At 46.5% G+C, this 26,626-nt stretch overlaps 1 protein-coding gene across 2 annotated transcripts; it reads left to right on the top strand.

The window, feature by feature from the left end:
• Positions 1–366: 366 nt before the first annotated feature.
• Positions 367–17,832, top strand: HIF1AN (hypoxia inducible factor 1 subunit alpha inhibitor). 2 transcript variants are annotated; one of them, XM_028728962.2, is made up of 8 exons: positions 368–719; positions 4,296–4,546; positions 6,530–6,678; positions 8,421–8,566; positions 10,460–10,566; positions 11,563–11,626; positions 13,368–13,478; positions 15,625–17,832. In XM_028728962.2, the coding sequence occupies exons 1-8, from the start codon at positions 459–461 to the stop codon at positions 15,667–15,669; spliced, it is 1,134 nt and encodes a 377-aa protein (XP_028584795.2). In that variant the 5' UTR covers positions 368–458; the 3' UTR covers positions 15,670–17,832. The 2 variants fall into 2 exon arrangements, with proteins under 2 accessions (XP_077786816.1, XP_028584795.2); XM_077930690.1 differs by lacking the exon at positions 13,368–13,478 and having other exon boundaries at positions 367–719.
• Positions 17,833–26,626: the final 8,794 nt, after the last annotated feature.

Below are 26,626 nucleotides of genomic sequence, written 5' to 3'. Positions count from 1 at the left end.
TTCCATTTCATTACATTGTTGTTATCCGCTTTGGGATGCAAATCAAGCCAGATGGAAAAGCCAAATCTTTAGCTGCCTCCCTGCCCTCTTGCTCCCGGGGCAGATATTCACTCATACCGTCTGCCCTGGCAGGATGCGTGCATGCCCCCCGCTCTTGCCTCTGGCACCAAAATCCCTGCGCCGGCCCTGCTGTTTACCAAAGGTGCTCCAAGCTGAGATGCTGATGGCTCAGAGCGCGTTTCCTCGGCCGCCCGCCAGGGGTCGCCGCTGCGTTCGGGCCGGACCGGAAGTCTTCCCCTCTCCCCGCGGACGACGACGCCGGCAACAACAACAACAACAACAGGCACGTCCTGGCGTACCCGGATGTTCCTCGCCCGCCGTTTCCGCCTGAGGGAGCGAGCGAGGCGCTGCCGCCGCCGCCGAGAGTCCCCGGGCCGCCCAGCGTCGCGAGGTGGGCGATGGCGGAGGCCTCCGCGTCCTGCTCCTCCCCCTCCCCGCCTGCTGCTGAGGAGAACGGGGGCCCTTCTCCGCCCCCCCTTCCTCCCAGGGGCCCCGAAGGCGGCGGCGGCGAGGAAGAGGAGGAGGAGGAGCGGGAGGTCGGGGGCCGCCCCCACCGAGGCTGGAGCGAAGCCCAGTTCCGGCGCTACGGCTTCGCCACGCGGCCCATCCCCAGGCTCCGCCACGGGGACCCCCGGGCCGAGGAGCTCATCGAGAACGAGGTGAGGGGGTGGGCTCCTTCCCAAACACGAAACACACGCACCACCCCCCCCCCTCGGCGGACGGGAGGAAGGGGGAGGGGTCCCTGTGCTGAGACCCGGGGGGGGGGAAGGTTGGGAGGGGTAGGGGGGGGGTTTGCAAACGCTCTGGCCCCCTCTTCTACAGTTTTCCTCCAGCACTGCTGCTACTACTACTACTATTATTATCATTATTATCATTATCATTATTATTACACACACAATAATACGTATATGCATTTATACATTCCTGTCTGTCTATCCATACTGTACCCCCAAATGTGTGGGGTCGGGGATGTATATATATACACACACGGCGGACGGGAGGAAGGGGGGAGGGGTCCCCTGTGCTGAGACCCAGGGTGGTGGTGGTTGGGAGGGGTAGGGTGTGGGGGTTTTGCAAACGCCCTGGCCCCCTCTTCTACAATTTTCCTCCAGCTCTACTACTACTATTATTATCATTATTATCATTATTACTATTATTATTACACACACAATAATACGTATATGCATTTATACATTCCTGTCTGTCTATCCATACCCCCAAATGTGTGGGGTCGGGGGTGTATATATATATATACACACACAGGGCGGACAGGAGGAAGGGGGGAGGGGTCCCCTGTGCTGAGACCCGGGGGGGGGGGGGAGGTTGGGAGGGGTAGGGTGTGGGGGTTTTGCAAACACCCTGGCCTCCTCTCCTACGATCTGCCACCAGCCTTGTTTAGGGTGCCTCCAGCACTATTATTATTATTATTACACACACACAAATATGTATATGCATTTATACATTCATTCCTATCTGTATATCCATACCCCCAAGGGGGGTGGGGGGTGTACACACACACACACTTATATATATTTATATATATATATGCATTGCAGGGGTTATACTAACTAGATGATCCTCAGGGTCCCTTCCAACTCTACAATTCTGTGTTAACTCTATACCCTGCCTTTTCCCTTGACAGTGACTTAAGGCAGCTTACAGTGAGAGGGATGGAGGCCTGAGTTTTCCTTCCGGGAGGAAGTGGGGCGTCCCCTCTGCTGAGAGCAACCCACCCATTCCCATCAGTCTGCTCCCCCCCCCCCCCCGCTTTGCCACCAGCCTTCGTTAGGGTGCCTCCAGTATTATTATTATTATTATTACACATAAAGGTAAAGGTACCCCTGCCCGTACGGGCCAGTCTTGCCAGACTCTAGGGTTGTGCGCTCATTTCACTCTATAGGCCGGGAGCCAGCGCTGTCCGCAGACACTTCTGGGTCACGTGGCCAGCGTGACAAGCTGCATCTGGCGAGCCAGTGCAGCACACGGAACGCCGTTTGCCTTCCCGCTGGTAAGCGGTCCCTATTTATCTACTTGCACCCGGGGGTGCTTTCGAACTGCTAGGTTGGCAGGCGCTGGGACCGAACGACGGGAGCGCACCCTGCCGCGGGGATTCGAACCGTCGACCATGCGATCGGCAAGTCCTAGGCACTGAGGTTTTACCCACAGCGCCACCCACGTCCCTAATTATTACACATATACATACTTAAATATACACATTGCCTTTCCCCCCAGACAGAGACTCAAGGCATCTTACAGCTAAAAACAAATCAGCTAAAAACAGAGAAAGAAACTTTCATTATAAAAACCATTAAACGTTGATAGAATTAAAACTAATTACACATATGCTTAAAACCACACACAGAATTATAATCAAAACAGCATGGCACCAGCCCTTTAATTTAAAGCGGTCAGTTCCCAGAAGCTTGTTGACTGGCAGAAGGATAGGAAGGAGGGAGCCAGTGTAGCTTCTCCAGAGAGGGTGTTCCAAAGTTGACTGAGAGCAGCCACCACAGAGAAGGCCCTCTCTGTATCTATGAGGATGGCGGGACCAAGAAGAGGGCCTTCCTCAAAGATCTCAGATCCTGGGAAGGTTCACATGATGGAGTAGGGTTGCTGGATCAGGAGGCTTCAACCTTGAAAAAGTTCCTCTTAAAACCTCCTCTTAAACATCTGACAAGCAGCCTTCAAATAAAGGCAAGCTGGCCCACACATGCACAGGTTAGTGATTAGTGGTACATAGGCTAAGGAAAGAAGAGGGTGGTTTTTATATTATTTTTGTTTCCAAAATATTTCATAGTCACCTGGATCCCCTTTTTACTCATTATACTTTATTCTGCAGTTGCTGTATGAAAAACCTGCTGATGTTGTTCCTGTTTCAGCATTACAATTCCTGTGCATTTACGACTAAAAAAGGGCTTTGAAATAGCAAGTGGCGCTGCTGTGGTAAACTGGGGCATTGGGCTGAAGGCAAGGTGTCTGCAAGAGTAGAAGCGGCACCATAGTGGTTTGATTGAGGAATGGAAGGTGAGCAGCTTTAGGATAGGCAGAAAAAGTAGGCCCTTCTGCTGCCCGTCTTCTGCTCCCCAATAATTTATTTCCAAGGCTGATGTATTCTCATCATTGGAGTGATAGCCACTAACTTGGGTGACTTTAAGAGGTGATTAGACAAATTCTTGGAGAATAAGGCTACTAGTAATTGGCAGCGTGCCTCTGAACATCAGCTGCTGATGTTCACAAGGGAGAGTGCCATTATAGGTGTCCCTTTAGGCCAGGCTTCCTCAACATCGGCCCTCCAGATGTTTTTGGCCTACAACTCCCATGATCCCTAGCTAGTAGGACCAGTGGTCAGGGATGATTGGAATTGTAGTCTCAAAACATCTGGAGGGCTGAGGTTGAGGAAGCCTGCTTTAGGTCCTTGGTTAGCCACTGTGAGAATAGAATGATGGATGAGATAGGCCTTATTCCCTTTCAAACAACTCTTTAAGTTCTTCAAAGACCTCTCAATAGAGGTATTTGGAGGCAAATCTGTGTTTGCTTCTAATATTTGAATACAGTGTTAGAAATTTCCTGGGTGCCAGGCATATTTTGCTACTGGCTCGGGCCCAGTTGTGACTATATGGAGATTTCTAGGCACCAAGTTGGCAGCCAGCATCTCCATCGAGCCAGTGAAAAAACTTCTGCCTTAGACCATAGTTAATACCATTTCCATTTCCACTGTGTGTGCTTCTCCCTCTTGCATACTGGGGCGAATGAATTGTAAGGGCAAACTACAGTTAGGCGATGTAGTTGAGATCATAGAATTGTAGTGTTGGAAGCGACCTTGAGAGTCGTTTAGTCCAACCCCCTGTGTTGTGACCATAACTTAAGTTTAAGCTGCCATTTGGTGTCTAGCTTATATATCTCAGTTTTGAACACAATTTGAGTATCCTTATTGAAGAGTTAAGCATTTTGTTTCATGGCTTGAGCATTAAGAAGAAAGGTAAACCCATCACCATTCTGCTTTTTGACTTCTAGCGTTCCGCTGTATCGGGCTGTCATCAGTGTGTAAGGCTGTGCTTTGTGAGTGACGGCAGTGAATAGTTGCAGCTACTTTGTTGTGTGTGGGTCTCTCTTTATTTCCTTCCATTACTTATTCCTAGTTGCAAAATCAACCTGAATATTTGTGGCTGATACCTCCCACCTTACCTTGGGATTTTGCATTGCTATGCCTTGTGCTTTTTTCTTGTCTTTCCTAGGAGCCAGTGGTGTTGACAGATACAAATCTGGTGTTTCCTGCTCTAAAATGGGATCTGGACTATCTTCAGGAGAACATTGGGAGTGGGGACTTTTCGGTATATAGAGCAAGCACACACAAGTTCCTATATTACGATGAGAAGAAAATGGCAAATGTTAAGAACTTCAAGCCTAAGTCAAGCAGGGAAGAGATGAAATTCAGCGACTTCGTTGAGCAGCTCCAAGAAATAGAACAGCAGGATAGTGGAGAAAGGTAACATCAGTTGGTGGCTTGGCGGTTTGGTTCTGTCGTGAGACATGGACTGAGTTCTTCTAAGGCAGGAGTGGGAACCTTTTTCAGTCTAAAGGCTGCATTCTCATTTAGGGGACACATTACAGTGGTGGGTGGGGCCAGAGTGGATGGAGCAACTGGTGTAAGTTTTATCTCATGTAAGTTGTGAAGCAGGACTGGTGAAGGGTGTGACATAGGAATATTATAATAATAATAAAAAAATTTATTTATATCCCGCCCTCCCCAGCCGAAGCCGGGCTCAGGGCGGCTAACAACAATAAAATAGTACAACATTCTAAAATCATTTCATTATAAAATTAATTCAAATCAAATTGATGGCAACCATTGGGCTAGAGTTCTGTGAAGATTGCCAAAGGAGGGAGTCAGGCTGTGCCCTGACCAAAGGCCTGGTGGAACAGCTCTGTCTTGCAGGCCCTGCGGAAAGATGTCAAGTCCCGCAGGGCCCTAGTCTCTTGTGACAGAGCGTTCCACCAGATCGGAGCCACAGCCCAAAAAGCCCTGGCTCTAGTTGTGATCTCGCAGCGAGGACCCCGTAAGGAGTCTCGCCGCGGCATTCTGCACCCGCTGGAGTTTCTGGGTCAGTCTCAAGGGCAGCCCCTTGAGTCCTGAGGGCAGGAAGAGTCCTGAGGGCCAGATAGAGAGGCTTGGAAGGCTTCATTTGGACCCCAGGCATGCGGTTCTCTACCTCTGTTCTAAGGGGCTAGTCTGCGTGAGATGTCATCCCTGGCTAGCTGCTTGCAGGGTTTTAAACTGAAGAAAACAGTGAGACATTCTACAACATACAGAAATTCTTTCACAGTGCAGACTGATCCAAAACAGAATATATTTCTCTCTTCACACGGTCAAATCCTGTACTTCCTACCTTGTAGGGAATTCCCCCCTTTCCTGTGCACCCCCCTTTTACCACGCACAAGCGTCTTCCTGAAGCAACAGGATCATATCTAATAGTTATTGTGCTAGTATTGCTGTCGAAGGCATCCAATAAGTGTGTTCCTTTGGGCAGCACTCAAGGTGATGGGGAAAAGAAATAGGATTCTGGTGCTCCCTCTCCTATTAAATTAATTGGAAAGTGGCTGTGTAATTAAAGCCAAGAAAAAGGCTACAACGAAGAAAGTGCTGCACAGCTTGGGAGAAGAGACAATTGCTTCCTTTGTTGATTGCAGTGAGCGGAATCAAACAGTCGCTCATTCGCCAGTTGTACAACTGGATGTGTGTGGTTTTTTCTTTTTGAAAAATTGTTTAGCATTTTTGTCCATCCTCCCCAATGCTCAAAGCAGCTTCCTATAAAAATAATAGAATAAAAATAATAAAAAGATGCAGTTTTGAAAATAAGAGCATCATAAACAACAAGGGCTTTTTATGCGTTGTTTTATGGTTGGTTATATATGAGAACTGTTTACTCTGCTACTGCTATTTTAATGCTAGCTATTTTTACTGCTATTTTAATGGTGTATCTTACTTTGTTGCAACCCATCTGGAGGACATACACCCTTTTAGGTGTAGGCTAGGAACCTATTATCATAATCAGTATAATCAACAGCAGTATTAACACTAGGTCACAGTCCCTAATCCACTGCTGTAGGTCTTTTGGAAGATAGGTTTTGCATCCTGTCTGAAAGGATACAGAGATAGGACAGCTTCTAGGCTGATCTCTGAGGATGAGAGTACCTGAAACCATGTGTTTTGTGCATCAGGGAACAGGTGGGTCATCCTGCATGTGTATACCTGCCCATTTTCTATTGACTTGGTAGTGCTCAAGTGAATCCTTTCCTTAAATCTGCAGTCCTCTGGGCGAAGTTAGCCTTTGCTTATCAGGTTTCTATATACGTGAATGTATTTTTAAGGCATTGGCTAAAAATGAATGAAAGATGGCAAGCAAGATCTTCCTTTTTGCAGACGTACATGTAAAATTCTCCTTCCCCCCTTGTTTTCTGCCATGTGCAGGCTTTATCTGCAGCAGACTCTGAACGACACAGTTGGGAGGAAAATCGTGGTGGATTTCCTGGGCTTCAATTGGAACTGGATTAACAGGCAGCAGGCAAAGCGAGGCTGGGGTCAGCTGACATCCAACTTGTTACTGATCGGCATGGAAGGTAGCATGCCTTAGACTTAAATGTGCCTAAAGGTCTTTGGGCAACTCATTGCATTTTGCATTTATTGTTTTTGGGTTTTTTTTTAGGATTACCAGCATAGACAACTTCTTGGGATTTCTTTTGTGCACAAACATCCAACATCTAGCCCCTGTTATCTCATACATGAAAAATCTGACGTAGGTGATTCAGAGGCCTGATTCAAAGAAGGGATGGGGTCCATAGATGCCAGAATAGCCAACATTATGCCTCCCAGATGTTTTTGGACTCCAGGCAGCATGGCCAGCGAGCAGGGATGATGGGAGTTGCAGTCCAAAAGTCTCGAGGGCATAACTTTGGCTACCCCAGACATACATAAACTTTGAGCCAGTGTGGTATAGTGGTTAAGAGCGGTAGACTCGTAATCTGGGGAACCTGGTTCGCGTCTCCGCTCCTCCACATGCAGCTGCTGGGTGACCTTGGGCTAGTCACACTTCTCTGAAGTCTCTCGGCCCCACTCACCTCACAGAGTGTTTGTTGTGGGGGAGGAAGAGAAAGGAGAATGTTAGCCGCTTTTGAGACTCCTTCGGGTAGTGATAAAGTGGGATATCAAGTCCAAACTCCTCCTCCTCCTCCTCTTCTTGAGAACAGGGCCTCTTGTTCACAGGTTACATCTGAAAAGATAAACCACACTTTTCTTATTTGGTTTTGGAGATATGTATACTTCTTCCACATGCATCCATTCCCTCTGGCTGCACAAATAGGCAGCATGGCAGTCATCTGACTGCTCTAGTGAGAAGGACTTTCTGCATGTAACGAATTCTTCCTTGTCCTGTAATGTGTACTACTGTCTTGTTGCGAGGACCCAGATGATGCAAGTCCTATAAACCGATGACATACATTAAGATGTGTCCTCTGTATAACTGAATACACTGTTTAGATCGGCCCCTATGTAGAACTTGATTTATTTTGGTGCATGACTGATGCAGATCACCCATTGTAAGGTAATGATTCTATCCTGCCTTTCAGGGCAATCTCTCACAAGACAGCCTACAGTAAAACCATTAAACTACCTCCCTTGCTTTGGATAGCTGTCAGTATGGATAACTATTATTCAGAAAACCTCTATTTATTTATTTATTTTTAAAGATATTTATTAGAATTTTACAAAATGAAAAAAGAAAAATACAAAATAAAAATAGTTTAAAAAAAAACAATTCCATCTTTCCATCACTTATCTTTCATTTGCTTATTTCCCGGACCTCCTCACACCTCCCTTTTTGTATTCCCGTTCAATTTGTTAGTTCAGCAAATCCTTCCCCTCTTTGTTTATCCTAATCTTTAATCTTAAAATATTGTAACATTAAATTTTTGTCTGTTAATAGTCCATTTTTTCATACTCCTTATAGCGTTATAGCTAAAAACCACATAACTTTTCATCCAACATCATTCTAACATTCATTAATTTTACAATATTTCTGTAGGTAGACTTTAAATTTCTTCCAATCTTCTTCCACCGACTTATTCAGAAAACCTCTAAACCACAGCTGTTAAGCTGGGTTTGAATTGGTTTGTCAGTGGCTTTCCTTAAGCAATGATGGGAGCCGCTGCCTTCAGTGGGTCCTGAGAGTGTTGTTAAATTGCCCAACATGCTCTTAAAACTTTATTTTCTAATGCTTTACTTGTGATGTAGGCACACCCCCATTATTAATGCTTGTGTTTAGAGGGCTGTCAGGTTTACAGTGTCTCTGTTTCTTTTTATGAAGGGAATGTGACTCCAGCACACTATGACGAGCAGCAGAACTTCTTTGCTCAGATTAAGGGATACAAGCGTTGCATCCTGTTTTCTCCCGACCAGTTTGAGTGCCTCTATCCTTATCCTGTTCACCACCCATGTGATCGGCAGAGCCAGGTAAGGCGATATCTGTGCCAAATGGCCCCTACTTTGTAAGATAAGAGTTGTTGTCGTTTAATCGTTTAGTCGTGTCCGACTCTTCGTGGACCAGAGCACACCAGGCACTCCTGTCTTCCACTGCCTCCCGCAGTTTGGTCAAACTCATGCTGGTAGCTTCGAGAACACTATCCAACCACCTCGTCCTCTGTCGTCTCCTTCTCCTTGTGCCCTCAATCTTTCCCAACATCAGCATCTTTTCCAGGGAGTCTTCTCTTCTTGTGAGGTGGCCAAAATATTGGAGGCTCAGCTTCAGGATCTGTCCTTCCAGTGAGCACTCAGGGCTGATTTCCTTCAGAATGGATAGGTTGGGTCTTCTTGCAGTCCATGGGACTCTCAAGAGTCTCCTCCAGCACCATAATTCAAAAACATCAATTCTTCGGCGATCAGCCTTCTTTATGGTCCAGCTCTCACTTCCATACATCACTACTGGGAAAACCATAGTTTTAACTATACGGACCTTTGTTGGCAACTTTGTAAGAGTATGTGATACAAAATATTTGGGTGGCATTCAACTTAGTTTTACACAGAGTAGACTGATGGAAATGAATGGACCTAATTTCAGTGAGTAAAACTGAGTTGAATACTATCCTTTGTTCTGATCAGATGGAAGAGTCACACAGGCTTCTATGTCCTCTCTAACAATGACCAGCCTGAAGGATGTCACAAGCAAAACGTGATCTGTATTTTCCTCCTGTTATTTGTGGTCAACGTCTCTTTGTTCTGTTCAGGCATTACTTGCTGGTGTTCAGTCTGAAAATTTAGCCTAACCCCTTGATGTTGAAGGAAAGAGACATCAAAGGCAACAACTGTGCTGCAAAGAAACCCCAGTGTGCAAGCAGGTGCTTATATGTGGGGTTTCTGCACACAAACACTCCCTGCTTTCTTTTCAAACGATTGCATGCAATTCAGTGCCTTGGGGAAAATGTGGCTGTGCTCCAGATTAAACACAGCAACGTCCCACATTATTGCGTTTGCATCCTGCCTCTTCTCTGAGGAACTCAAGATGGTTCTTCCCCATTTTACTCTCTCAACAACTCTCTGAGGCAGGTTTTTCTGAGAGACAGAGTGGCTGGCCCAAGGTCACACACAGAACTTTGTGGCTGATCAGAGCTTTGACCCAAATCCTACTCCCAACACACTAACCCCTGTATCACACTGGCTCTCCAGTATGCAGCGTCCATACTATACACTATGCTAAGAAAACACTATACTATTGGATGCAATGTGAGTAGTGCATTGTCCTCTGAACGTGTACACTCCACAGTGGCATGAGTAACCAGTTTTTACAACCGTATGTGTAGTCTTGTCCAGGGACAACAAATTAATGGGGTGGAATTCGCCTTCCACCAAGGTATCTAAACAACCTGCCAAATTTCTAGGTAGCCTATCTTTTTTAAAAAACGTAAAAGCAAGATTCTAGCTCATGATTGGACTTCAGCCTGAACCCAACCTTCCCCGTTTCATTTGCTTACTGTCTACCTATAGTATTATACCTATAGTACTGTCTACCTATAGTATTGTAAGGTCTACAACACAGACCTCTTTCCTACCATTTACTGATGTACACTTAGGAGACAAACCCAATCTATTACTGTCTTACTTAATACTGTGTTAACTGATTTTGCTTTGAAGAAAACAAATTGGGTTAAATCTAGAATTTAGTCTAGCACTTGACTTTCCAGGTTAACTTTTGTGGCTAGTATGCAACAGGTTGTTGTCTCTACCTGAGCTCGTGCAGGTTTACCTGAGGGGAATTGGGGCATGGGAAGGACCATACTCTGGGGAACACTCTAGATGACTTTTGTGACTTCAGCCTCTTCAGTGACATGTTCTTTTCTCCTGTTTTGCTAGGTTGACTTCGACAATCCTGACTATGAGCGCTTTCCCAGTTTCCAGAACGTAGTTGGCTATGAGACAGTGGTGGGCCCAGGCGATGTGCTTTATATCCCCATGTATTGGTAAGGAGCATAGACGGAGGATTGGACAGGGTAGGGTGGGAATGGGGCAACTGCAGCAGAACTCAGGGCCCCAGATTAAGGAACGGGACTCTGATGTATTGTAAATCCTACACTTTTTACCTTCTCTGTGTATTCAAAAGGGAGAGAGTGCTTCCTTTATCCTCAAGATACGGAGGATAAATAGGCTTTTGTGTTTTAAGGTGTTCTCATCCCAGAAGAGAGAGGAAAAATAAAAACATCCTTGACGTTTGCTAGTAGCTTGGATTTGGGTGGGTGGGTGGGTTTAGGTAAGGTGAGGCTTATCCTTTTGCACTCTCACCGTGGCAGTTCAACACAGGATTGAACTGTTCCAACCACTGAAAATTTCATACACAACTGTGTAATATTTTAGTCCGTCTCCATTGGGTTTCTAAAAAAAACAAAAACACAACCCAAGTAGCTGAGGCTAATCTCATGGGGTGAGTTCTCCTTTACTGTAAGGGTAGAGTGAGTCTGAGCCAAGTCGGATGTGGATCTGTCCATGTACCAGTCTCTATGGGACTGAAATGGGAAATGGCACACATCCCACAGGAAGTAAAAGTATAGGGGAAAGGGAGAGAAAGTGCCCGCCTTCAGTTCCCGTAGCCCTTTCAACTTAGAATGAAAGTGAACCTACCTTTGTCAGGTTGGTACTGAAGAAGGCAGGAAACATGCTTTGTTTGTATTCTGAGATAAAGTATGCACATGCAAGAGAGCACCCATCCATGGGAGTGCGATCTATTGAGCAACTTAAAATAAGGACAGATACAAACAGGAAGAGGTCACGGATAGTCACAGCATGTTTCCCTGGCATGAAGTACAAATAGGATGGAAGCAGGGGGGATAAAAGAATAATGAAGGCTCAAGCTGAGCTGTCTGCATTGATGCTGTAGTACTGATGTTGTTAATTCTTAAATTCTCTGTGGCAAGAATTGGAAACGTATACAATTTCCCTGGCCTTTCTATTATTCTATTCAGGTGGCATCACATCGAGTCTCTGCTGAACGGAGGAATTACCATCACTGTAAACTTTTGGTACAAGGTAAACATGCCTCTAGCTTTTGTTGCTGGCAGAAGAGAACTTTGTGCATGGACAGAACAGAAACAGAGAGCTGCTACTTGAAATATTTGTTGTGTGGGGTGTAATACAGTATTGATGTTGCTACATTGTAAAATCTGTCCTCTTCATCCTACACACCTCTGAGGGCTGCTTAAGGTTCCCTAGAGTTACATTAACTCTTCCAAACCTGGCCTGTGCTCTTAATTCCATCTCTTAAAGGATTTTTATGGCTGCATTGGTATTCAGTAAATTTGCATACCACCCTTCATCCAAAGATCGCAGGGCGGATCACAGCATAAAAATACGAAACGAGAACACAAAGTACATAACAGAACAAAAGCAAAACAAACCAATACCCCCCCCCCCGCAAACATATTTTAAAGGACATAGAATGCTAATTAGCCAAAGGTCTAGTGAAAGAGAAACTTTTTCACCTGACACCTAAAGATATGTAATGAAGACTCCTGGGGAGCCCATTCCACAAAAGGGAGCATGTGCAGAAAAGACCCCCTTCTCATGTTGTCACTCTCTGGAGCTACCGTGGAGGAGGCACACGAAGAAGGGCCCCTGCGATGATGGTCACTGGATCAGAGCTGGTTCACATTGGGAGAGGCGGTCCATAGATAGTCCCTCTGTGAAGCATGTAGTTCCTTGGGTTGAAATAATGCCTAATTGTTTAAAGGTGATGGTTCTTTAGGGAGCCCTTTCCTAGACCAGCATTTGTGCAATGACCTGTGCCATTTGGCTGCTAATAGAATACCAACCATCATCCTGTCCCCCACTGTTTTATTGGCCACTGTTTTATTGTGCTTGTATGTGTGTGATGGGTGTGTGTGTGTTAGTTTTTTCAAGTAACATGAAGTGCTACAAACTTATAATCATGCTGTTTCCTCTTGGTTTTTCTGCTACCTTCCAAACCAGAAACCAGAGTGAGCTTTGCAAGTTAGATGCTAGTCTCTTTGTCTATACAATAATAATAATAATAATAATAATTTATTATTTATACCCCGCCCATCTGGCTGGGTTCCTTTTGATTTGGAAGCTTCCTAAGTGTGTGTGTGTGGGGGGGGTCCTCTTTAAGAGTATGAGCACATGTAAATATGTCGACACAAAATTAAAAAAAATCCTTCCAGTAGCACCTTAAGGTAAAGGTAAAGGGACCCCTGACCATTAGGTCCAGTCGTGACCGACTCTGGGGTTGCGGCGCTCATCTCGCTTTATTGGCCGAGGGAGCCGGCATACAGCTTCCAGGTCATGTAGCCAGCATGACTAAGGCGCTTCTGGCGAACCAGAGCAGCGCACGGAAACGCCGTTTACCTTCCCGCCGGAGCGGTACCTATTTATCTACTTGCACTTTGACGTGCTTTCAAACTGCTGGGTTGGCAGGAGCAGGGACCGAGCAACGGGAGCTCACCCCGTCGCGGGGATTCGAACCGCCAACCTTCTGATCGGCAAGTCCTAGTCTCTGTGGTTTAACCCACAGCGCCACCCGCATCCCAAGTAGCACCTTAGAGACCAACTAAGTTAGTTATTGGTATGAGCTTTCGTGTGCATGCATACTTCTTCAGATACACTGAATGCACACGAAAGCTCATACCAATAACTAACTTAGTTGGTCTCTAAGGTGCTACTGGAAGGAATTTATTTTTGTGTGTGTGTTGACTACGGCAGACCAACATGGCTACCTGCCTGTAATGTAAATATGTGTTTGTGTTTTTCCCAGGGTGCCCCAACTCCCAAAAGGATTGAATATCCCCTAAAGGCTCATCAGAAGGTGGCAATAATGAGGAACATAGAGAAAATGCTGGGCGAGGCACTTGGAAACCCACAAGAGGTACAGGAGAAACCTGGAAACTCTTATTGGGGGCCAAGGGGGCTAAGTTGCACAGAAACCCACGAGTTCTAATTGGGCCCTGAGAGCACCAAAACAAACAGTATTTTTCGCTCTATAAGATGCACCAGACCATAAGATGCACCTAGTTTTTGGAGGAGGAAAACAAGAAAAAAAATATTCTGATCTCAGAAGCCAGAACAACAAGAGGGATCGCTACGCAGTGAAAGCAGCAATCCCTCTTGCTGTTCTGGCTTCTGGGATAGCTGCGCAGCCTGCATTCGCTCCATAAGACGCACACACATTTCCCCTTACTTTTTAGGAGGGAAAAAGTGAGTCTTATAGAGCAAAAAATACGGTATTTATTATAAAATACCTCCGGACATCATCTATGAAGATGCCAGGGTGGTATTAAAATGAAAAGGAATACAAGCAAATCCGCTACAAAATGTGGGTTTTAATAGAGTCATACGAATTTGAGGTATCTCTGGTACTATTTGCCGAAAGCCAAGTGACATCCCGGTTTAACTTTTGAGGTTCAACACTGTGTCGTTGGCAAATTGACATCTCTCAAAACTTAAGATACAATAAGATCTTCTATATACATCAGGAAATGTGGCGGATTTCAAAAGTAGGCTGATTCGCCCAAGGGGCAGGGTTTCAAAGGTCCTCGGAGTTCAATAAATGTTACTGTTAAGGAAAACCTCTGTAAAGAATTGCACACTGGTGTTGCAAACAAGTGACAATTGACAGGGATTTAAATGGCTGCTTGTTCTACTGGGGTGAGGGCTCCAAACATCAACGTTGAGTTCCAAGCCTGTTATCCTTTACTGAGAATGGGTTGGAAGATAGACAAGGACAATGGAGACTTTAAAAAAGACTGGGAACCATTTATGTTGTATTTACAGAAACATTGTAAAGAAGTGGACTCACTAGCAGGGTTTGAGTAAACATTTACAATTAACAAAATAAATATAGACGTTAAGATGTAAAAATTGGAGAATAACAAAGCGTAAGTGGAAATGTGAAAACAAGTATGGTATTAAAAAGTTAAGAATATAACAACATTTAAGTTAAAGATTGCAATATTAAGGTAGAATAAAACAGGAAGGGGAAGTAAATAGACAAAAGAACCATAAGAGGAAATTGAGGGAAGTCGGGGGGGGGGGCGCCTGGGGATTTATATTCCTTTTTGCTTTTGAGACAATGTTGATTGTGGTGATTATAAAATTGTAAAACTTAATAAAAAATATTTTTTTAAAAAAAGAGAGAATGGGTTGGAAGATGCACAGTAATAATAATAATAATAATAATAATAATAATAATAATAATAATAATAATTTTATTATTTATACCCCGCCCATCTGGCTGAGTTTCCCCAGCCACTCTGGGCAGCTTCCAATCAAGTGTTAAAAACAATACAGCATCAAATATTAAAAACGTCCCAAAACAGGGCTGCCTCCAGATGTCTTTTAAAGAGAAGATAGCTGCTTATTTCCTTCACATCAGAAGGGAGGGCGTTCCACAAGGCGGGCGCCACTACCGAGAAGGCCCTCTGTCTGGTTCCCTGTAATCTCACTTCTCGCAATGAGGGAACCACCAGAAGGCCCTCGGTGCTGGATCTCAGTGTCCCGGCTGAACGATGGGGGTGGAGACGGTCCTTCAGGTATACTGGGCCGAGGCCGTTTAGGGCTTTAAAGGTCAGCACCAACACTTTGAATTGTGCTCGGAAACATACTGGGAGCCAATACAGATCTCTCAGAACTGGTGTTATGTGGTCCCGGCGGCCACTCCCAGTCACCAGTCTAGCTACCGCATTCTGGATTAATTGCAGTTTCCGGGTCACCTTCAAAGGTAGCCCCACGTAGAGCACGTTGCAGTAGTCCAAGCGGGAGGTAACTAGAGCATGCACCACTCTGGCAAGACAGTCCACAGGCAGGTAGGGTCTCATCCTGCGTACCAGGTGGAGCTGGTAGACGGCCGTCCTGGACACAGAATTAACCTCTAGTGTTGACTTCAACGGTGCTACAGTGCTGTGCTTACAGTTTTGCATCTTGAGAAGGTTTTTGGCTTTGCAAACATTCCATTCGGCATATGTCTGTAGCCAACAGTTTTTGTGGTTTTTCTCCTTTCTCGTCTCTCTCAACAGGTGGGCCCCTTGTTGAATATGATGATTAAGGGGCGGTATGACTAATCCGCAGTCTCTGCAGTGGTGGATATTGTGAGCTGCTTCACAGACAAGTGGAAGATACTAGGCGCTAGTATTGCACGCAGCAATTGAAAGACTGAGGAGCTCCCGGCACAGCTCTGCCCTGTTTTGCACCAACGTAGGGAGCGACTGGTACCATCAAACACTCCCGTCCATCCCTCTTTCAACTTCACTTAACCTTCCAGAAGATCCCGTGCTTTACAAAGTAGGAACCTAGCTGCCAAGGACTCGTGTGTCTGCGACCTGCCAGTATACAGAGATTGGCGCCTGGTACTTGCCTGCCACCTGTCACATTGCAAAATACGTTTTTGGGGAGGGAGCAGAATTTAGACTGGCCCTGCCAGTCTTTTGTGTTCATCCCACCAGCTGAATTGTATGATGTTGCATGAGGGGTGGACGCAGTAAGTCTCAAAGTCTTGAGAGTCTCCCGAAGCGGGAGAGAACCTTTGGCCATGTAAGACTCCACTGTCTGCTTATTTTGCCTGGGAAGTGAAAACAATTGCATGCTGGCATCTGCATAGTTGCCTGTGTGTGAGAAGCAACTAGACAAGCCATTTAGATCTTCCCTCTGCACCTTGGCATTAGAAACCTCCCCGCCGCCCCTTCTCTGAGGTTTAGCTTCCGTGTTTGTCAAAGGTCGCCTTCTCTCTGATGGCACAATTTTCTAATGTAAAGCAAAATTATGGTTACAAGTACACAGAGGGAGCAGGTAGGGATGGAGACGATAAAGTCTTCCAAGTCCGCTGTGCCAAATTAACATCGAAAACAGCGTTTTGGAGGGCCTGACCTCTTAATTCTGTTGGGAGTCCGGGCTGAAATCCCCATACACACAGATTCCCTTTGCTACACTCCGGACAGCTTTTCCACAATGAGCACCAGTGCCCTTTGTCAGTAAAAAACACCTTTGTGTTGTGTTTCTCTTTCCATACATGGAAATGTTAATTTCACTCCATCCTCGGCCTTCTGCATACTGGATTATAATGGATAAATAGGTGGAGAAGGGGAACAGCAAAGTTACAGTAACACTTTATTGCAGTGACTTTTTTGACACGTCTATGTAGGGTGGAAGCCTCTATTTTCCATTCTGTTCCACTTTTTCCCTGCTTGGCAGGAAATGTGGGTGTTTCTGGCTGTGTTTCACCAAGATGAGAGTGCTGAGTTGAGATCCCAGCTTTGTTCCTTTGCCACAGAGGTGCTTTTCCGTGAAATGGAGAGTTTTGAGAAGACCTCGCTGCAAAAGCTTTGCTTGTCCCAGCAGGAGAGAGGTCATGACCAGCTTGCTGGGACAACACCTGAGCATGACTTCACCTTTTCTGGGACAGATCACCCTCTTATCCTTTTATTGTACGGATCACACTCCTAATCTTTTACTGTGAATTCAGAATGCAGTAGCTGAAGACATTCTGGAGAAAGCTGGGTAGTGGTTCGGATTCCATTGGGCAGGTCAGACTCTTTAATGAGGGAGCAATGGAGCTTTGTCATAAGCCAAACCTACTGTTTGATTTAGCTCTGCCAGCCACATAGAATCAGTGGAATGCCAAGAGTTCTTGCCATAGATAATAGATCGGGAAGGGGGATGGAATGGCTTCTGAAGAGCAAGATTAGACTTGGCAAACGGTAGTACTAATAAAAGCATTCTGCCTGAGGGCAAAAGCAATTCTTGTGCTTCACGGAAAGTGCCCTGGATGTGCAGCAGTATCGGCCAGGGTGCCAACAGAGACTGGAGCAATTTGTGGAATTTTGCAGTTGCATAGAGCCCATGCGGAAAGGGGCCACACGCCTCGCTTGGAATGAAGAGGATGGGACTTAAACGCAACCTTCGGATCTCTCATTTCTTTTTGCCAAAGGTAACTTTTGAAAGTTTTTTAACGGTTGGTTTTTTTAATAAAGAAGAAAAAAAAATCATTGCGCCTGACCGGTGCAAGAACTCAGTTTACAATGCACTGATGGACTGATTAAGTTACTGTCTTCTCTTGTGGTTTTTTTTTGTGTGTGTTTTTTTAATCCTATGCTTTTGATGCCCTGCTGTGGTCTTGGGGAAAGCTGTGTGTGTGTGTGTGTTTTCTGTGATGATGTGTGAGGACATGTGGGAAAGGCGTAATGCATCCTGAAGCGTAGTTCTTAAAATAAAACTGTCCAAAAAGAGAAGTATGGTGTTTCCTTTGTTCTGCCCAACAAACGGCCCTCTCTATCAGAGAACTCGATCAGGACTGTGGGAATGGATATCCCTTTGAGGGCTGTGGCATAGGCTCGCTGTGTAGTGCTCAGACCCTTGATGCTGTTGCTACAACCTTGTGTTTGTAGATCTCTGGAACTACAATTTTCGCCTACACAGCCCTTCCAAAGGAGGTTCATTGCCTGTGGCCTCCTGGAGTGTATGTACAAACCCACCCACCCCTGTCTTGGCAATGTCTGTAGACCAGGGTTTCTCAAACTTGGGTCTCCAGCTGTTTTGGGACTACAACTCCCAGAATCCCCAGCCAGCAGGACCAGTGGTCAGGGATGATGGGAGTTGCAGTCCAAAAACAGCAGGAGACCCAAGTTTGGGAAACCCCAATCTAGACATTGAGAAATCTTTGCTGCTTATTGTGGCGTTCGTACGGGGCCCCCGGTCATCTCACGGACTATTGACCCGTACACCACTAATCCGCTGTGGTCCTCCCTGGTAAAATCACTTCAGTCTCAGTCAGCTTTTCAGTTAATAAAGAAGAGTGTATTTTATTTCAGACACAAACAAAACTTTTACAGCATTCCAAACGTTGTTGCTCTTTACTTTCGTAGTCTTATTTTCCTCTATGTCTTCTACCTCCCCACCCTCAAGAACCCAATGGACCTAACTCTCTATTACCAACTGCCTTTCCCAACCAGCCAACCCACCAAATCCAACCAACTACCAACCCACAACTCCCAACAAACTCCTCCCAGAACTGGTTTTATAGACCCACTGACTCCACCCCCCAGGGTCCTGTCTGTTCAACCTATTTAACTATTTCCCCTCCAGCACTCTCATATATGTTAACGTCACAGTTATCAGCCCAGCTCAATAGCGCATCGGCTCTAGAGCAACAGTTTACAGGAAGGGAGCAGTATCCCTTTTACAGCAGGTCTTGCCACATGGTGGGTATGCTTGCCTTGGTGCTTCCTTCATATCTCTCTTCTTGGCCCACTTCTGCAATGCGAGAGCCATTATTTGGTTGTGGTTGGGAGGGAGCTTGTTGCACAGGGGCCCGATTTTACTACCCCGACACCCCAGAAGATTCTGTTCATCATCTGTCAGTAAGAAGGCTGAACCTCCAGCAAGTATTATAACTTGCGAAACTTTAATATGAAATAAATAATAAAAGGGTTGATTGGGCTACAATTCAAGAGGATGCCCCTTTTTTTTTTTGGCAAGAGACTGTGAATTAGTAGCTTGCAGCCAAATAATGGGCTGCTTTAGTTCAAATCAATAAAGGTAAAGGGACCCCTGACCATTAGGTCCAGTCGTGACCGACTCTGGGGTTGCGGTGCTCATCTCGCTTTATTGGCCGAGGGAGCCAGCGTACAGCTTCTGGGTCATGTGCCCAGCATGACTAAGCCACTTTTGGCCAGCCAGAGCAGCGCATGGAAACACCATTTACCTTCCCAACGGAGCGGTACCTATTTATCTACTTGCATTTTGGCATGCTTTCGAACTGCTAGGTTGGCAGGAGCTGGGACTGAGCAATGGGAGCTCACCCCGTCGCGGGGATTCGAACCACCAACCTTCTGATTGGAAAGTTCTAGGCTCTGTGGTTTAACCCACCCACGTCCTATGTTCAAATCAATATACGTATCCTAATCTGGATTTTTGGCCCTTGTTGACCGCTCTCATGATTGCCAGGTCTCAGTGTTGCTTTCACAACAGAAGCCACAGCTGGCAGAATTCCAGCGTTTTGCCACCCTGCTCCTTGGCCAACCTTTCTAATCCTCCTCTCTTCCTCCCATGGGAACTTAAGCACTGTGAAGTTGCATCTAGCCTCCTCTTCTCTGCCACTTAACTTCTCTTCCGCCTAACCTTCTGTTTCCTGTTTCTCAGTCCCTTGCACTCTTCCCTTCAGCCTTGCCCCTGTGTGAGATTTGTCGCAACTCAGCTGACAACTTGCTCTCCCCTCGCTGGCTTTGTAGCTCGGCTGCAAACTCTGATCCCCTGAGTGACTGAACATTCCCTGCCGCCACACCAGTTCAAGCCAGTAAATGCTGGAGAGACTACAGGTTTCCTCAGGCTGACTTGTGTAGCTAAATAACAACACCACATGCACATGAAAAGGTAAAGGACCCCTGACAGTTAAGTCCAGTTGCGAACGACTCTGGGGTTGCGGTGCTCATCTCGCTTTACTGGCCGAGGGAGCTGACGTTTGTCCGCAGACAGTTTTTCCAGGTCATGTGGCCAGCATGACTAAGCAGCTTCTGGCAAAACCAGAGCAGCGCACGGAAACACCGTTTACCTTCCCACCGGCGCGGTACCTATTTATCTACTTGCACTTTGACGTGCTTTCAAACTGCTGGGTTGGCAGGAGCTGGAACCGAGCAACGGGAGCTCACCCCATCGCGGGGATTCAAACCACCGACCTTCCAATCAGCAAGCCCGAGGCTCAGTGGTTTACACCACAGCGCCACACGTTGCGTCTATATACCATGGGTAGGCAAACCAAGTCCCGGGGGCCTGATCCAGCCCAATCGCCTTCTAAATCAGGCCTGTGTACGGTCCGGGAATCAGTGTGTTTTTACATGAGTAGAATGTATGCTTTTATTTAAAATGCATCTCTGGGTTATTTGTGGGGCACAGAAATTTGTTCATCCCCCCAAAATAAAATCGTCCGGCCCCCCACAAGGTCTGAGGGACAGTGGCCCGGCCCTCTGCCGAAAATGTTTGCTGACCCCTGGTCTATCCCAAGCTCTGTTCTAGTAAGCACATTTTTAAAGGTTATGTCTCCACCAGGGGTGGCAGGGGGCGGGCTTAGGAAGGGATCATGCAAGAAGCAACAATTGCACCACTTCCCTCTTAGAAGCAAGGTCCAAGTCTGTAGGAGTGGGTGCATCTTGGAAGGGGTGAAGGATTCACACCAGCTACCCAAAAGCATAAGGGACGCGGGTGGCGCTGTGGGTAAAAGCCTCAGCGCCTAGGGCTTGCCGATCGAAAGGTTGCCGGTTCGAATCCCCGCGGCGGGGTGCGCTCCCGTTGCTCGGTCCCAGCGCCTGCCAACCTAGCAGTTCGAAAGCACCTCCGGGTGCAAGTAGATAAATAGGGACCGCTTACTAGCTGGAAGGCAAACGGCGTTTCTGTGTGCGGCTCTGGCTCGCCAGAGCAGCGATGTCACGCTGGCCACGTGACCCGGAAGTGTCTCCAGACAGCGCTGGCCCCTGGCCTCTTGAGTGAGATGGGCGCACAACCCTAGAGTCTGTCAAGACTGGCCCGTACGGGCAGGGGTACCTTTACCTTTACCCAAAAGCTTTGGTCTTTGACAGTGCCTTGTCCACATAGTCTTTGGGGTTTAGTTTAGAGTTAACTGCTGGGAAGCTGGTAGGTCTCCTCTGTGTAATTTATTGCTCCAGCTTGGTGGACAGCCCTTGTGCGAGAGGCGGAGGAGCTCTCATCTCGCCACGACAATGAAACGTAAGCTCTAATTACTGCCTCGCAAAGTCAAATATTTGTTGCAAGCAGAGGATTAATTGGCAGGGGAAGGGAGAGACAGTGGAGGCTCTTGCAGAATAACAGGAACAGATGCCTGAATGCCTTGGGGAAGCACAGCTTTCTCCTACAAATCAGAGCTTTAAATTACAAGGCTTTTACTGATGCCAACAGTTGTGGGAAGTCGTCTGCTCTCATTTGCGTAATGGCTTCTGTCACTGCTGATTAGACAGAGGATGAAAGAAAAGAAATTTGACAATTAGGAATGAATGATCATTAATCAGAAACTTGGTTAGGAGAAGGGGAAATAATATCCCACAGACAATAGGGAACAACCTCGCTTGTGTTCCACGGGGGCAGACATTTGTACCCATAGATGGGGGCGCAGAAACTCGTTCTCCAATGTATGATGGCCTGTTCAGAAGAATTCTGCAAGGAGACATGATGTCCGGGAGTTATTTGTCAGCATCTGAAAAGTCCAAGGGAAATGTCTTGCTCTTCTCCATCCTAAAAGCAAAGCAAAGGGCTAAAATCTTAAGGACTATTTTGGCTCATGTTAACCCAGTGAAAAGGGACGCGGGTGGCGCTGTGGGTTAAAGCCTCAGCGCCTAGGACTTGCCGATCGAAAGGTCGGCGGTTCGAATCCCCGTGGCGGGGTGCGCTCCCGCTGCTCGGTCCCAGCGCCTGCCAACCTAGCAGTTCGAAAGCACCCCCGGGTGCAAGTAGATAAATAGGGACCGCTTACTGGCGGGAAGATAAAAGGCGTTTCCGTGTGCTGCGCTGGCTTGCCAGATGCAGCTTGTCACGCTGGCCACGTGACCCGGAAGTGTCTCCAGACAGCGCTGGCCCCCGGCCTATAGAGTGAGATGGGCGCACAATCCTAGAGTCTGGCAAGACTGGCCCGTATGGGCAGGGGTACCTTTACCTTTACCTTTTTAACCCAGTGAAAAGCCTCCTTCCTGGCCCGGACTGCTGACTGCTCCAGATCATAAACTGCTCCTGAGAAATTCAGTTTCTCAAGTAATCTGCCATGCAGGATGGTGTGTTTTTTGAGGGGAAAGCAAACGAAGTCCCCATAGGGTTGCCAAACTACTTCCAGGCCAATAAAACTTGGATAGGTGATTCATTAAAAATGTGCAAGCAGCAAAAACCATTTTGCAACCCTGTCAATCTTTGCATCAGGGATTTTCTGGGCCTGGTACACTATACAGTGGTACCTCGGGTTAAGTACTTGATTCGTTCCAGAGGTCCGTACTTAACCTGAAACTGTTCTTAACCTGAAGCACCACTTTAGCTAATGGGGCCTCCTGCTGCTGCCGTGCCACCGGAGCACGATTTCTGTTCTCATCCTGAAGCAAAGTTCTTAACCTGAAGCACTATTTCTGGGTTAGCAGAGTCTGTAACCTGAAGTGTTACAGGTACCACTGTATGTGGATTGGGCCCTGTGCTCAACCTGCAAAAAGCGATAAGAAGTTGCATAACAATTGAATGCCCTCTCTGTCATAGGCAAATTTGTTTCCTCTCTTGCAGGTGGCATGGAGGGCTCTGAAATAAATAGGCCACACACAAGTAATAAGATGCTTGGCAGGCAGAATGTGAACAGGTGAAGTTTTCCCTTTGATTGCAGTTGTACACTAGAAAATGTTTCCTATGCAAAGAACTCTAGCTTTGAGTTGTAAACCAGTTGCATCGCTGGAGGTCTTTCATCAGCTGATCTTAGGTTTGCAGTTCAGTGTAAAAATCATGGTATTTCAGAAATTCAAGATCCATAGCAATCATGTTCAGATATTCATGCTTGGACAAACTCAAGATTTCAATTGTTAAAAAGCAAGCAATGTGTTCGTTTTGCTGTGGTTATTTAACGATACGACAATGTTAATCACACAAGTCAAACTACATGCAGATCTCGCTGTCGGAACACTTGGTATCTGAGATCTCAGTTATGGAAAACACAAAGAATTGTACTCAAACCTTGCTACATGAATGGCTGGTTCATATATCCAAGCAGCCGGAGTTTGTCCCCTTCCTTTCTTATTTTGTCATTTATTTCATAAAATCTATATATATCGCTTGATTGTAAAAAAACTCCAAACAACAACCCTCAAAGCAGCTTACGAAAGATAAAAGTCAAGGAAAATTCACAATCGTACTATAAAACATGCAAAGGTTAAAATACAAAAAAACATTAAAATCTCATCAACTTTCTAAGCATCTGGCTAGACTTGCCTAAACAAGAATGTTTACCAAGAAGAGTGCAGTGAAGACGCCTGCTTGATCTCAATAAGCAAGGAGTTCTCAAGTGCAGGTGCTGCCACACCAAACAATTGAATACATAAATGCAGAATGGAAATTGTGTGACACCTGCAGTAGGTATAGGTAAAGGACCCCTGACAGTTAAGTCCAGTCAAAGGAGACTATGGGGTTGTGGCGCTCATCTCGCTTTCAGGCCAAGGGAGCCATCGTTTGTCCACAGACAGCTTTTCCAGGTCATGTGGCCAGCATGACTAAACCGCTTCTGGTGCAACAGGACACTGTGACGGAAACCAGAGTGCACGGAAATGCCATTTATCTTCCCACCACAGTGGTACCTATTTATCTACTTGCACTGGTGTGCTTTCGAACTGATAGTTTGGCAGGAGCTGGGACAGAGCAACAGGAGCAGGGATTCAAACCGCCGACCTTCCGATCGGCAAGCCCAAGAGGCTCAGTGGTTTAGACCACAGCGCCATCTGCATCCTGGCAGCTGTAGCAGTGCCAGTTGCACCAATCAAGGCAAAGTTGTCACATTTTGCATTTGCCATTGGGAGGAAAGCTTCTTTGACAACCACTTGAACCCACTGTGTTCCAAGAAAATACCGTATTTTTTGCTCTATAAGACTCACTTTTTCCCTCCTAAAAAGTAAGGGGAAATGTGTGTGCGTCTTATGGAGTGAATGCAGGCTGCGCAGCTATCCCAGAAGCCAGAACAGCAAGAGGGATTGCTGCTTTCACTGCGTAGCCATCCCTCTTGTTGTTCTGGCTTCTGAGATTCAGAATATTTTTTTTCTTGTTTTCCTCCTCTAAAAACTAGGTGCGTCTTATGGTCTGGTGTGTCTTATAGAGCAAAAAATACGGTAACTTGTCCCTGTTTTCATCGGGGAAATATTGGAGGTCATGCATGGAAAAGCACCCACTGTTGGCAGGTGCTGATGGTAGATTGCTTTGCTAACCATCACTCCACCTATTTCACGCTAACTCTGCTGTCCAAAAATAGTTCACCCAGGGCCAGGCCATCCATGAGGCAAAGTGAGGTGACCTCCTCAGGTGGCAGGATCTATAGGGCCAGAAGATCCAGCCTCGTAAGGAATGTGTTGCATGTAGATCTTTACCCACCAACCCTAGTTTCCAATGCACACCTTCACTCCCCTCACTTCTTCCCTGGCAGGGAGAGCTTTGTTTTGTGGTTTGCCTCAGGTGCCAAAATATATTGGGCCGGGCCTGCCCGGACAAAAAATGGTACAGCTCAACAGGTTAAGGGGAAATTCATCCACACCCGCAGATAATAGTTTCTCAAAACCTTGAAGCCTAAGAAGGGCTTCATAGTAGCAGGACTTTTGCCAGGGATAACTTCCAGGCGCACATAGAATCATAGAATAGAATCATAGAATCATAGAGTTGGAATAGACCACAAGGGCCATCGAGTCCAACCCCCTGCCAAGCAGGAAACACCATCAGAGCACTCCTGACATATGGTTGCCAAGCCTCTGCTTAAAGACCTCCAAAGAAGGAGACTCCACCACACTCCTTGGCAGCAAATTCCACTGTCAAACAGCTCTTACTGTCAGGAAGTTCTTCCTAATGTTTAGGTGGAATCTTCTTTCTTGTAGTTTGGATCCATTGCTCCGTGTCCGCTTCTCTGGAGCAGCAGAAAACAACCTTTCTCCCTCCTCTATATGACATCCTTTTATATATTTGAACATGGCTATCATATCACCCCTTAACCTCCTCTTCTCCAGGCTAAACATGCCCAGCTCCCTTAGCCGTTCCTCATAAGGCATTGTTTCCAGGCCTTTGACCATTTTGGTTGCCCTCCTCTGGACACGTTCCAGTTTGTCAGTGTCCTTCTTGAACTGTGGTGCCCAGAACTGGACACAGTACTCCAGGTGAGGTCTGACCAGAGCAGAATACAGTGGCACTATTACTTCCCTTGATCTAGATGCTATACTCCTATTGATGCAGCCCAGAATTGCATTGGCTTTTTTAGCTGCCGCGTCACACTGTTGGCTCATGTCAAGTTTGTGGTCAACCAAGACTCCTATGAGTCATCCACATGAGGATGGAAGGATTCCAGTTGTAGCTTCCAGCCCTATCTTTCCCTTTGCCTAACAAAAACATATTCTTCTCGCACAGACATAGTTCCCAGGGTGGCATTTGAACCTGCCTTCTCGACTTCACGTGTCCTTCTTGCATTGCACCCGTACTTGGAACAAGATCTTTCGTTCAGTGTCACAATGCGCCAGATTACTGTTGACACTAGCGTGAGGGAATTAGCTCTGATCCGCTTCCTCAGCACTAAGAATCAAATAATGTAGGGCTTTATTGCAGAGACTGTGCTCTTTTATTAGGCCACAGAACATCTGATGTGTAGGACAGCTTGTTTACAGAAGAAGAAAAGATTATTGGTTAAGCAAACAACATTCAGATCAGGCCACCAACTAAGCTATGGCTGGGACAGTTTGGGTACAAGAACCACCTGCCAAACCTGGAGAAAATGGGATGGCCAAAGGTGCCAGGCCACACAAACAGAGCCCCACTGGTAGCATAGTTGTCAACCATCCCTTATTTGGCAGGAAACTCCCTTATCCCAGTGCCGTGTCCCGCTGCTGTCCCTTATTGATGATGTCCCTTAAATTTCCCGGGTTTCAAAGGAAGCAGCTCCTCTCCCTCCCTGTGTTGCTTGGCTGCGTTGCTCACCCAATAAGGAGTCTAAGAGTGACTGGGGGATGGAGCTTGCATGCCTTGTGCTGATCAAATCGGTCGCGTTTTCTGGGGACTCGCCTTTGCTCAGCGCTTCCCAGCGGAGAGGTGACGGTGGTTTTCCTTGCTGCATCCCCTTTGCCGGGTTGCTGCGCTGTGGGAACCACAGCTTGAGGCTTTGTTTGGCTGCTGGCTGGGCTTTCTGCCTTTGGCTCAGAAGTTGAACATAGCTGTGCTCTGAAAATCCCTTATTTTGGCTGCTGATCCCTTATTTTTGAGGCTGCTGGTCCCTTATTTTCAAATCTGTAAGTTGACAGCTATGACTGGTAGAAGGAA

This window comes from Podarcis muralis, chromosome 6 (assembly GCF_964188315.1).
Source record: "Podarcis muralis chromosome 6, rPodMur119.hap1.1, whole genome shotgun sequence".
NCBI lineage: Eukaryota > Metazoa > Chordata > Lepidosauria > Squamata > Lacertidae > Podarcis > Podarcis muralis.
This window is presented reverse-complemented; position numbering and strand designations above follow the sequence as displayed.